This window comes from Pagrus major, chromosome 5 (genome assembly GCF_040436345.1).
Source record: "Pagrus major chromosome 5, Pma_NU_1.0".
NCBI classification, from domain to species: Eukaryota; Metazoa; Chordata; class Actinopteri; order Spariformes; family Sparidae; genus Pagrus; species Pagrus major.
This window is the reverse complement of record NC_133219.1, coordinates 25,718,136-25,731,788: the sequence shown is the minus strand read 5'-3', so window position 1 is coordinate 25,731,788 and position 13,653 is coordinate 25,718,136. Positions and strand designations below refer to the sequence as shown.

General features: G+C 40.3%; 1 protein-coding gene across 1 annotated transcript in view; it reads left to right on the top strand.

Annotated features, from left to right (window-relative positions):
• kif6 (kinesin family member 6) overlaps positions 1–13,653 on the top strand; it is a 79,744-nt gene that overhangs the window by 55,583 nt on the left and 10,508 nt on the right. Inside the window, exons 14-15 of the mRNA XM_073465752.1 lie at positions 1,177–1,279; positions 2,252–2,307. Of these exons, the coding sequence (XP_073321853.1) occupies positions 1,177–1,279; positions 2,252–2,307 (159 nt within the window). The remainder of the gene's footprint in view (positions 1–1,176; positions 1,280–2,251; positions 2,308–13,653) is intronic.

Here is a 13,653-nt window from a genome sequence, read left to right as displayed (position 1 = left end):
AAAAACATGTTGGTTTGCTGGAGACACAGAACTTATTTTACCGTAAATTTGATTTGTCAAGTTGAGACAGAGACTTGACAGATTGGCAGATGTATCTGCGGTTGCTAAAATGCACAACCAAACACCCGCAAGGCAAACATGCATTTGAGTATGACAAAAGTGAGAACAACAACAGACTGATTGTGCTACATGCAACAGTTCTGAATAATTACCTGCAAACATATTAGACATAGAATCAAAATGCATGACCACCCTCCATTTACAGTAGGTAAGCCATTTGTAAGGCCCTGACTGAAATAGGGCACTTGAAGGAAACACAACATTATTATTAAATTTCCCATGAAGTCAAAATCAATATTTTAAGTATTTTCTTATCACTGTTGTCTCACTCTATATTTCACCTATACACCAGTATCAGACCCAACAAAGGCAAAAAAAAGTCATTTTGTAGTTATTTTAAATGGTATTTTAGAGTTTGTTACTAACATGAATACAATAAAAAAAAGTTCATGATTCAGTGAATGTTATGAATTTTACATCCAGTAAAATCAAAATTTTTAAGACGCTGCCATATTATCATATTCAATTAAATCAGATGATCACAGGTGATCACATGTCAATCAAAATACTACAATGTATAATGAAATTTGATTTCTGCATTTAACCAGCAGATCTATATTTCTTTAGGAAAAATGCAGGATGTTGTGTTCAAGTTATGTTGTTTTCTTACATGTGGCAAGTTGCCAAAGTCAGGCAGGGGGCATCAGCTATGACATGTTATGAATTGCTGTTTATATTTGTGTTTATGTTTTCTTTAAACAATGAATGAGAGGCTAATTATTCTTCAGTTTTGTAATTAGTAATAGGTGGGAGGTCAACTATACCAGTGGGGCTCTGGCTGGCATCTGGCTGCCAGATTGGAGCCGAGTACCTGTGAATGTGGGAACATGCACAGCTCTTGTCTCACTGTTCAAATCTGCACAGCAGGATCAAATACAACTTGCCATAGTTAGTAGATTTATTTCAGTAGTATGACAAGAATGGTGTCTCAATAGGATGGTAATTTGTATGGTACATTTGATTTAAGAAGTGTTTTCGGCGTTGATCTGGTGATATAAACAGTAGCTTCTGATTATTAAAGCATACACCTTAACACTGGATCTTTTTCTCTCTCAGGTCCACAGTTGTCTATAGGGAAGCAAGAGGCCTTTGAGACCTTTTTGAGGGACCACGAGGACCATCTGAACATTAAAGACAACAAGAAGCTACTTAAACAGAGGTAAGTGATGTAGGGCAAATTGTTAGACAGTTTTGATAAATTCACATCCTGATCTTGCTCAAAAGTCTTCCTCTGCAATATAAGCAGTACAAGCTGTGTCATATGTGGTATTCATTTTAAGCTGATGCCCATACTGGTATTATGGTGTGAAAAAAATTCCATTATTCATATATCGGTCAATACTCTCATAGACACAGAATATATATACAAACATTTTTGGCATTGATCACTCAAATATGGTTATCAAACACTTGTGTAAAATGTATGTAATGGAGGCAGGATATTTTATAGTTTAACTATAAACTTAACACTAAAACAGTAAGCTTCACTGGGAATGTAATAATTATGCTGATACCGATATATATGTGATAGATATTGGCCAATATTATTGGCCAACCCATTGGTTGGGCTGTAGTATTTTTAAAATCCCTTACAGACAAAACAACAAACATATGCTACACATGCTCATACTGTGCCTGCAACGACACAACTTCTATATTTGTTGGCCACTAACACCATTGTACCTCATAAAAACTACTATCAAATGCATTTTTGTACTGAATTTTTTTTCTGTCCAGATGCCTGACGGATACCACAAACTCAAATAAAACATATCTTGCCATTTCTGTGGGCAATTTTGAAAAAATGCTCCAATTTAGTCACACTAATTAGAACTTACAGTAGGCCATGTTTCATTTTCACTAAGACTTTTAGCACCTGCAGAGGCTGCTAGGTTTAAAAATGTTTTGAATCACAAGAACTTGCTTTTGATTAAAATGTTTATCTAGCAAGCAGTTGTTTAAGTTTTTCAGTTTCATGCCAACAAAATATGGTATGTAATAGATGTCTTATAGAACACTTAATTTTGAAATCAAAATCGTTCACCTTTACCTTTATGTTTCCCTCATTCAGTTTATCAAATATCTTTCTTGTTGCTGCATTGCCTGTGAACACCTGCATTCTTTTGAACAGGGCAACTGAGGCCAGAAGACTTGGGGAACAACTAAATGAAGCCAGAAAGAGAATCAGTAAGTTGCCTCAACATGTGAGTTGCCCTCCAGAAATCTGTGAAAACGATCTATTCCACCTTCAATTTTCATCATTCTCATTATCCTAATGGCAAACAAAAGCTGTGGTGCAAGCCCCAAAGAACACTGATATTTCCCATTAATGTTCTCTGGGTCCCAAAAGACAACAGCCTACCTGCCTGGAAATCATTTATGAACACATCACTGTCAGGGATCTGCCTCCCTGGAGTGCAGAAATGTCGTTCAGCACATTCCTGAACATTTCCAGGACCAAGAGGCGTTCTGATTTCCTCCCACCTAGTCTTCCAACCTGTGCTTTTTACTGTCCTGGCCCAGGCTGTTTTATGATGACTCTGTAAGCACACCCATGTGTTCTTTCTGGGCAATGTCCCAGACAAGTAGCCTGACTATGCCAAAATGAGGCCTGGCATAAACCATAGCCTCAGTCAACACTGAGTGATGAAGTTTACCTCCAAGAAATCCACTGGGCTTCTGTCCAGAGTTTCTCTGTACATACTACATACATGTGTGTGTCAGGGCTTTGACACTGTAGATAGTACAGCATTGATAGAAAGAGTAGTGAAGTAGAAGTACTGTTATTTTAATGAAATTTTACTCAAGTAAAAATAAATGACTAGGTCAGTTGAAATGTAAATGTTCCTACATACAGTATGTTTATACATTTTTACATTTGTAAAAGGGGTACATGGGGTAAAGAAAAAGTGTTACATGGCTGCAGCCTTGCCTTTGCACACACAACACAGTTGTTATTGACGTTCTCCTCTGGGGATAGAGTTACCGTCAATGAGTTTGTTGTTGTACTGACCTGTCTGAACAGCATTCTGTGAGCATGTGCAGTGCGAACTCCTCCACAATCTATACTAGCTAAAATTTCTTTGCTCATTCTTTCCCAGTGCATAGTATATATAGTGTTCCTCAAATAGATTTTGAGCATTTGGAGTTAATTAAGCTCTTTGCAGTGACAACAGGGATGAACAAAAACAAAAAAATGGTCATTCCACCTTATTAAGACCTCATTCAGACAAAATCAGCACCATTCCTCCCATCAATTTTGAGTGTGGGTACTGCATGTAGGTTGCAACGTTGGGAACCGCAGGGGTTGCTGAAAAAACACTGCTGCAAAAGTTGAAACAGAATCAACTTTTGGAGAGACGTAACGCTGAGGTGGCCAATCACATTAGCCTGTGATCAGACTGACTGGTTAACAGTTTTGTTGTTTAAGGCAGTTAACTGTCGCTAGTTTGCTACAAAATTCTGTTATGTTGCTTGGTGCCTTAAACCTTTAGTCGGAAACAGGGCGCTATCCAGGCTGAGTTCACGGACAAAACATCGACACTCTCCCACTTGTGCCCTCCTACACCGCCACAAAACCCTGTGCTAATTGCCTCAACACCTGATCCAGTCTGAATGAGACTGAAATGCAAAGTTCCTTTATAGAATGTAGAATGCATTTTAGTCCATCCAAGCATACACCTTAACACATACATGTCAAAGGATCTCCAAAGGATATCTATCCATCCATCCATCCAGCAGGAACCACATCCCTTGCCCCTCCTGAGACTGACAATGGCCCTCCTTCTGCTGCAGACTCGCCAGCAGCTTCTTTTTGCTGCTGCTTTTTTGGCTCCTTTTTTGTACCTTTTGTAGTGTTGTCACCACATTTATGGAATATCATTAAACACTTGTTAGAAGGGGCACCACCTCCATTGATAAATTAATTGATTAAATTAATTAGGAGAAAAAATAATCACATCAAATGAATCGGGCTTATATCTGAAATTTGTAAATTCTGGTGTTTAGGAAAAAAAGGTAGGGCAGGTGTGCTTACTAGCAATTAATAATTAAGAATAGTAATTATTAATATTAATTATAAAATTATTAATTAAATCAATAAAACAGGGCACCAACCTGGAATCAGGGACCAATAACCAGATAGGAAAACAGTGTTCACTTTAAATGTGTGTGTGTGTGTGTGTGTGTGTGTGTGTGTGTGTGTGTGTGTGTGTGTGTGTGTGTGTGTGTGTGTCAAAGAGACAAAGAGAGAGAGACAAGATGGCGGACACAGAGAGAGAGTGAGAGAGAGAGACAAGATGGCTGACGCAATCTCTTGGAAGATGACGTCACAGAGTGTTCAAGATGGCGGACGTGGCCACGTCACACCAAAGGCTGGTCAATAGAGGTGACTGCGCGAGGCTTGAACAAACAATTTCGGAACAATGTCTTCCGACCTAACGTACCTTGAATCACAGTGTGGTTTGGACACGAGTTGGACGCTGATGTTCCGAATTTTATGTAGGTGCTACCGCGACACACGTGTCTGATGATATAGTGGATTCGTTAACGATTAGTTTTCAACAAGCCGCTCATGAGACTATGTGTGTGCTTTTACCCGAATGCATGCGTGTGTGTGTGTATGTGTGGGTTAGTGGAGAGAGAAAGAAAGAGGGCTAATGCTGGGAGTGCAGCAAGGAGGGAGAAACAGCCTTGGAGACACAGTACACGCCTTTCTATCACTCACCAGCCAGTGAACGAACTCAGGCTCGAATCACCATCGGCTGATCCTTGATTGGAATATGGCCTATTGTACACTCACAAGGCAGCAAAGCTAACACTTAAGCTTCACAGAGTGGAGAGGCTCAAATCAGCTCGTGATGAGCACAAAGAAAAGCAAGCAACAAGCACAGTGTTTTACAGGGTAAAACTAGCAGCAAAAAGGATTTGGCGGTCCACAAACACCCACAAACAATGTAGCTTACAAGCATACAATGCAGGCTAATTTCTAGTATCTGCCCAGATACTAAATAAGCCTCACTTGTGACCGCTTAGCGTGTGGTTAGCCTGTGTCCGTCTCCTTAATCCAGCTCCCTTGTTAATAAACAGTGTTGGCTGGCTACAGTGTCCTCCTAGCGGGCTCTGACGGAGTCAACGGGGCGAAGAAAACAGGTCAAAGCTTTGGTGCAGCCCGATGATCACCTCTGTAAAGAAGGTTCAGTGAAGCCGCTGGTCTCACTTCTTCAGGATGATGAGTCCAGGCTCAGAGAAGGCCTATCGGAGAGGAAGGAAACACACCATGTGTTCTCTGATCTTGTGTTCAGAGACAGGCTGCAGAGTTGAAATGCATGAAGCTAAAAAGTCTTCAAAAGTAAAAAAGTTACATACATAAAAAAGAAGGATTTCAAAATGAATGATTCATATAACAAGCTATGGGCTTTGCTTGTGGCTTTTCGTAATCTTTGCAGTCTTTCCTCGCGGTTCAGAGTTCATTCTGGAGCTTTCTTCAGCTCTCACTAAAAAGTTAAAAAACACAAGCCACTAGAGCTGCATGATATATCGTTTGTATGGGGAGAGAATACTGACATAAACCGCACGCGAGCAATGAGACTTGCGCGCGTGCAAATTGGATCGCAAATCAAACATCCGCGCGCGCATTTTTTTTTCCCGCTCGCAATACTTACCCCTGCTCGCACGAGTGCAGACTGCGCGCTCGCGAATCTCTCCTCTCCTCGCTCGGAAAAGTTTCCCCTGCTCGCACGCGAGTGATTTTTTTTAGTGGGCGGTTTTTGTCAGCAAGGGGGCGGGCCTGGGGGACATGCCAATCATCATTGTATCCCGAATATAATTAGTTGAGCGAATTTGCCAAGTGGACAGCAAGGTAAGGCAACACCACTAGGACAAACGGGACAAACCACACAGCCCTGAATGCCTGAATGACATGTATTGTGATTTGGTGTCTTGACTTGAATGTTTGCAAAATGTCACACAGAGCAATGAACTTCAATATGTTTGTCTGAGTGCTGTCTTTTCTTTCCTCCATCGTTGACATTAATCTGATAAAACGCTGATCATTTTCTGTAACTTGGGTCCTGTTGCACACAGACTGTACATTTTTTATTTTGGTAAAACTGTTTTGTTCATATTCTAGATCTACTTCTTTCTCCCTGAAAATTATAAACGTAATATTAAAAAAAAAACATTTCTGCAAGTTCTTGTGAATTTACAAACCTCTCAAAGCCCACGATCGCCCGTCTGATCAGTTTGCTTCATTCCTTCTCAGAGACCCGACCCCATCCGATCCGCAGGTGTTGAAGCCTGGACCCGTGTGTCTGACTTCAGTAGTCACAATGGTCAGACACACCTGGATTAATCAATTTGTCCAATAATGTAAGACAGGAAATAAAGGAGCTGGCTTAAGTTGAGGAAGTAGTGGAGCTGTGCATAAGGACTGCGGCAAAAAAAAAAAAAAGAAGAAGAAGAAGAAGAAGCCCGTGGTCCGACCTGACCCTAGGTTATTAATGTTTTCGATCCACTACATACACTATATTGCCAAAAGTATTGGCTCACCTGCCTTGACTCACATATGAACTGAAAGTGACATCCCATTCTTAATCCATAGGGTTTAATATGACGTCGGTCCACCCTTTGCAGCTTCAACAGCTTCAACTCTTCTGGGAAGGCTTCCACAAGGTTTAGGAGTGTGTTTATGGGAATTTTTGACCATTCTTCCAGAAGCGCATTTGTGAGGTCACACACTGATGTTGGACAAGAAGGCCTGGCTCTCAGTCTCTGCTCTAATTCATCCCAAAGGTGTTCTATTGGGTTGAGGTCAGGACTCTGTGCAGGCCAGTCAAGTTCATCCACACCTAACTCTCTCATCCATGTCTTTATGGACCTTGCTTTGTGCACTGGTGCACAGTCATGTTGGAACAGGAAGGGGCCATCCCCAAACTGTTCTCACAAAGTTGGAAGCATGGAATTGTCCAAAATCTTTTGGTATGCTGAAGCATTCAGAGTTCCTTTCACTGGAACTAAGGGGCCAAGCCCAGCTCCTGAAAAACAACCCCAGACCATAATCCCCCCTCCACCAAACTTTACACTTGGCACAATGCAGTCAGACAAGTACCGTTCTCCTGGCAACCACCAAACCCAGACTCGTCCATCAGATCACCAGATTGTGAAGCGCGATTCGTCACTCCAGAGAACGCGTCTCCACTGCTCTAGAGTCCAGTGGTGGCATGCTTTACACCACTGCATCCAACGCTTTGCATTGCACTTGGTGATGTATGGCTTGGATGCAGCTGCTCGGCAATGGAAACCCATTCCATGAAGCTCTCTACGCACTGTTCTTGAGCTAATTTGAAGGCCACATGAAGTTTGGAGGTCTGTAGCGATTGACTCTGCAGAAAGTTGGCGACCTCTGCGCACTATGCGCCTCAGCATCCGCTGACCCCGCTCCGTCATTTTACGTGGCCTACCACTTTGTGGCTGAGTTGCTGTCGTTCCCAATCGCTTCCACTTTGTTATTATACCACTGACAGTTGACTGTGGAATATTTAGGAGCGAGGAAACTTCACGACTGGACTTGTTGCACAGGTGGCATCCTATCACAGTATCGCGCTGGAATTCACTGAGCGCCTGAGAGCGACCCATTCTTTCACATATGTTTGTAGAAACAGTCTGCATGCCTTGGTGCTTGATTTTATACACCTGTGGCCATGGAAGTGCTTGGAACACCTGATTTCAATTGTTTGGATGGGTGAGTGAATACTTTTGGCAATATAGTGTATCTCTCACAGACACTTTTTCATTTGACTGTAATAAATACAGGACTGAGGTGGTTTTCTTGCCTGGCCACCTGGGGCTGAGTCAGCAAGGACCGCTTAACTGAGCTAATGGCAACTAACTACATTTAGCAGCAGTATTATTTACCAACAAAGCTACCAAGTCGATGAAGGTAATGGTAATAAGTGCTATATCATAGGCAACTGGACGTGTTTCAGTTTCTTCTGAAGAGGCTTCTTCAGTTCTAACTAACTGGAGGGGAGTTGCAGGCTTTTAAACTCTGTCCTTTTAGAGTCTGTCTACCTGAAACTGTATAAATCACTTCAGTACTCCAACTACAGCCCCAGTCCGGATCTGTTCATTGAGAAGCTGCTGGTTATCAGTTTGTTAGCAGTTGCTTTAGTAACAAATAAAGCTATCTGTCCAGAGTTTCTCAAAGCAGAGCAGCCCAATGGCAGCAGAGGGAAAACGAGAAAATATTTTCTCCTTAAAACATGACCCAGTTACACCCAAATCACTGAATAAAGTTATAAAGTTGTGTTTTTATAAGGTAATCTGGAGGTCCAGTCCCTAGCAACACACTCCCCCGGTGACGCACTTTTTATACATCCATAGCAGCGTCATGAAATAAAGAAAGCATTTACTTGACGAAAAATGAATGTGTAAGATTATAATTATAGCTCCAAATATCAGTATTAATATGGCGTTAATAAAAGTTATTATACAGACTACTGTTAACTCTCGACCAGCAATATGACCTCATAGTCACTACAATAACACAGTGGAACCTCAGGCAAAAGTGAGTCTATTAACACATATATTCATTCAGGGGAAATATTAATTGTAATTTAAGTAAATCATTAGCAAAGTCGAAATGCATTTAGTGACCGAACTGTAAAATGTACAGAAACCGAACTGTAAAATGTACAGAAACCACATTCAGAAACCACACCACCCCCTCATGACTCTCTGGGGGGTGTCCTGAAGACACTGGGTTGGCAGGGAGGTTCGCAGTCAAATCCAAATTTGCATGTCATCAATAATTCTACAAATATACGCCCTCGAGTGCAGGATGAGTCATCAACATTTTAATGATTGTCCAGGAAGTTACAAACTCTTAAAATTCCCTCAAAATGTCTTTATTGCTATTGTTGGGCCTGATACTGGTGAAAAAGTGAGATATGGAGCAACACATACAGTATATGATAAAAACACTTTAAAGACAAATCCTGTCACTGTTTGCATTAATAATCTCACTGCACTTTGGTTGATTTTTTCCATTAAAGTCAAAGCAGTCAAAAATGTGTTATTATCTGGTTTGCATTTACTTTTGTAAGCTAGATTTATGAATTTCCCTGGACTGTGTGTGTTTGTGGCTCATTTCACATACCATTGAAATGGATATGCTTGCCTCACACCATTGCCTGGCATATCATTGCTGCCTTAGATCGTGCTTGGTGGTACCCACATACATGCCAGCGCACACTTATCAATCTTGGGATTTGATTTTTTGTCACTATGTAATACATTACACAGAAATCAGCTCTGACATCATGTAGAATATTATCTTTTCAAATGTGTTCTGCAGACATCATCATTGTGGGTGTCATATGGAGAAACTGGATTTAATAAATTATTGTAGTTTTTTAACATTTGGATTCTTAAATGATTCAAATTTGGAATTACTCCCAAAACCCATCTTGATGCTGTCAGATATTCTTACATTGTAAGACACATGGAGCTGCATTTTTCCTAGATGAGAGACAGTGTTTTTAGTGGCTCGTGGTCGCCTCTCCTGGATGGAAAGTAGTACCATAATATTTAGCTGTGTGTTTCCTTGCCATCTTGGAAGCCCTGCTTGGAAATGTTACAGTACCTGTGTCTCATGGTTAATGTAGAACATGGAAACATTTAGCATAATATAGACAAAAGCTTTGTGCTGCTTCTCCTGATGGATGTACCCAGCGTGAGGGTCAGTAGTAGGGGAGGAAAGCAGAGGCAGTAGCCCGTGGAGACATCGGTGTCTAAACATTTCCCTGGTTTACAGTATTGTTCTTGGCCACAGTATATGGCTCTGGAATCCAATCCCACCGGAGGAGCATATGTTCCAAGCCCTTAGGTCCAAAAAGTGCGAGAATCTACAGTATGTATATTTATTCAGCAACACACATCCTCTACAGCATGATAGGTGTAGGAGAGCTGGAAATGAGCAGCATCTCTTGATTTCTCTGCCACATGTGATGGATCATTTGGTAACTACTTTGGTAGCCCACTTTTATCCTCTGCTCACTTTTGCTGAAATGACCCACAGACTAGAGGATTTGGGGATAGAATTCAAGGAAAGTCTGTTGGAGTCTAAAATGTGTATAATTGTCAAGAAGATAGTTCCGAAGCACCTGCAAGGTAATATCAAAAGAAAAATGTAAGGACCACTAGATTTTACATGGCTGTTGCTTTAATTTACTTGCAGTGTGAATGTTATCAACTGCCCATTAGACTGATTTATGTAAAGCTCCTGGTCTAGCTTTAGCTCAGACAACACTGTCATGAACAGTTGTCCGATAAAAACACAGACTTCTACATCCAACTCTCAGGTAACAATTTTTCATATGTGTCCTTTTTTATATGTAACATAACAAGGAGGTTATGTTTCCACCCACGTCAGTATGTTTATTGGTTGGTCAGCAGGATTACAGAAAGGAACGGATCCAAGAATTTTTTCTCACCTTCTTTAACATCACGAGACAGGGCATTTTTTTGTTGACAGTCCTTAGGTAGCTGGTATCTATGAGTGAGTTCAAAAGGGGGCTGTTAGGCCTAAGCGGAGGTATGCACTCTACTGAGTGCCATTCTAATTGTGCACTTTTTTCAAAATTGTCATATTACTTGATGCAGTGACTGAATGATGCATTTATTCTTCACATACACTTGAATGGACATCCAGGCTGATATTGAGAGCCTGGATATTGTGTATGATCCATGAATTTTGAGTTCACTGTGGCATTTGTGCAGAATATCACATTTAACATCCAGGCCACAAAAATCACCAAATATTTATTGAGGCTTGTAGCTTGAAACCAGTCTTCTAAGACCACGGCATGTCTCCTGACGGTGTGGGGGGGGAACCCTGCATGGTTTGGAAGAGGTTGTGGTGTTGAGCCCACAGCGTTGTCCTGGAAGGGGTATAGGAGCACTCAAGTGTAATATAGCAGTGTACACTGCTGTTGCTTGGCACAGATGCAAATGAATCTTTTATGGAATTTTTCTTGTTATTGAAGGTCAGAAATAATGTTGAAATTGCAAGCAGTTTTTCAACAGGATGTCCTGACCAAGTTGTCCGTAAAGTCCAACTCTTCAGTCATCACTGAGACATGTATATTTTTAGTAGTATGGCCAACAGTATACTACTGAGTTTATTCTCACGCCATACAACCCAATTCCAAAAAATGGGATACTGTGTAAAACACAAATAAAACAGAATGTGAGAATTAGCTAATCCTTTTTTGACATATATTTAGTTTCAAACAGTACAAGGACAATATATATAATGTTTTACCTCATCAACGTCTTTGATTTTTGTGAATAAATGCTTATTCTGAGTTTGATGCTGGCAACTTGATTCAAACAAATCTGGGACAAGGGCAACAAAAGACCGGGAAAGTTGTGGAATGCTCCAAAAACACCTTCCATAGGTAAACAAGATAATATCATGAAGGGGTATCCTCGAAGGGCTCAGCCATTCACAAGAAAGGATGGGGCGAGGTTCACCACTTATGAAACACATGATTGTATAAAGGACAGTTCTACATGTGCTGAGAAACACTTCATCAAAAAGTTGTTTGCAATAGATAAAAAAAAAATAAAAAAAAAGTTGATGGTGGTGAATTTCCATTATCAGGATTATCTTGAATATCCTCACAAATTACGCTTTAAAAAGCTGTCTAGCTTGGTAATTTTCAGTCCTGCATTAATTTTTTGAGTTATTTTTAATTGCCACAAGGCAGAGCTTGCAATCATTACAAAATCCGAAGCCCATCACTATGGCTGAAGGCTTAGCTTGCCAATTGCGTCCCCCTCAGAAAGGGTTAAATTTGATATGTGGAAATAGTATGGATTCCAAACAAAAGAACAACAGGGAGATGAGATGCCCACCAGCAGAACCTACCAGAGGAAGCTCAGCTCTGTTTGTTGAACTGTTTGTTTGTTTTTCATGAAAAGTGATATTCACTAAAAGCTGATGTGAGTCCAATCTGTGATTACATGTCATGACATGACATTTTCATAGCGCCCCATGTCTAGTGTAAACACAGTTAATTTTTAAATGATTATGGTTCTATTTACATTTTACAAAGCATCCCATTTTTTTGGAATCCAGGTTGATTTTAAGATTGCTTAAGCAGAATATTGCGCATAATATTGCACAGTATTGCACGTATTACAAATGTGTACTAGCACTGTAATCTAGTATTTGGAGTAATTTAGTCATAAAGCATATCCTGTTGTACCATGGCCCTGACAAATACAGATAGTCAACATGTGTAAGCTCTTGGCCTTGAGTTTTTGACTTAATTTTTGACATTTACATTCTCAGCTAGCCTAGCTACTGACATTGTATGAAAACACATGGCTTTATGAGGGGTTCCCAAATCATAGTTCTTACTCTTCAGGCATTAGGAAAAACTGTGTCATCATGGCCACAATATGTCCCTGTGTGCCATTTGTAACATTTCACATCATCCATTCACGTCTCTACTGTCTACTGAAACCCCCAATAGTGGTCTACATTTAAAAAAAAGTGTTTGTGAAGAGTTTTGAAAGATGAACTGGTCTGTGTGAAGCATGAGCAAACAGTTTGAAAGCTTTTTTTCAGTGGAACACGGAGAGCTGATGTAAAACTCAACCTGAAGTCTTCCATAAGAATATTATACTTTAATATTCTATGAACTTGATAAGAGGCTCAGCTTTACTCTTAGCAGGACAGATGTTTGTCTTAAATGCTTTCAGTGTCTTCATCTTCTCTAAGACTACAGCTCTAATCCAACTGTTTTATGGCACCATAAATGGTGTTGTGTAAAGGTAGCTTCCCACACCCTATTTTCTTTCAAAATGATACTTCATCTGGATTTCTCGTTTTTTGAGCTTGGACGGCCTTTAGATTGGTGACAGGATCATATTACAGAAAGGGCTGCAGCACAGCACCATCTACATGTATATAAGACCTGAGGGACTGTAATGGAAACTCACCACAATCTCTTTTATTTTTTAGTCTGCCTTGTAACTATTCTGGTCATTCACTCAACTCACTGTTACCATCTTTGATCTTGCCGTGAAATTATCACTTTTTGTTGTTTTGTAGTAAATGTACCCCTGAGTTGTCCTATACACACTAGTGTTGCCATTTAGTTCAGATAGAAATTGCCTTAACTATAGCCTATACAATATTTTAGTCCATTTATTTTACAGTTGCGCTTTACCCCTAAAGCATTGCATCACAAATTATGTATCTTCAATAGGGCAATGAATTACTTCAATTAGAGGAAGAAAGACAGTGGAAACAGGAGAAAAGACACAAATTACTTATCCATATGTCAACAGGATTACTGCCACAAGAGAGGCAGTGACTCACAAACCCTTCCTCATGTTGCTTCCACTCACTGTAGTCACAAGAGTTAATTCTGAGGACTATGAAAGTGTGTAACTCAGCAGTGTGTCCTGTCTTAAGTCAATCTTCTTCTTGGTCTAATGAAAGACACCATTGAGTTGCAT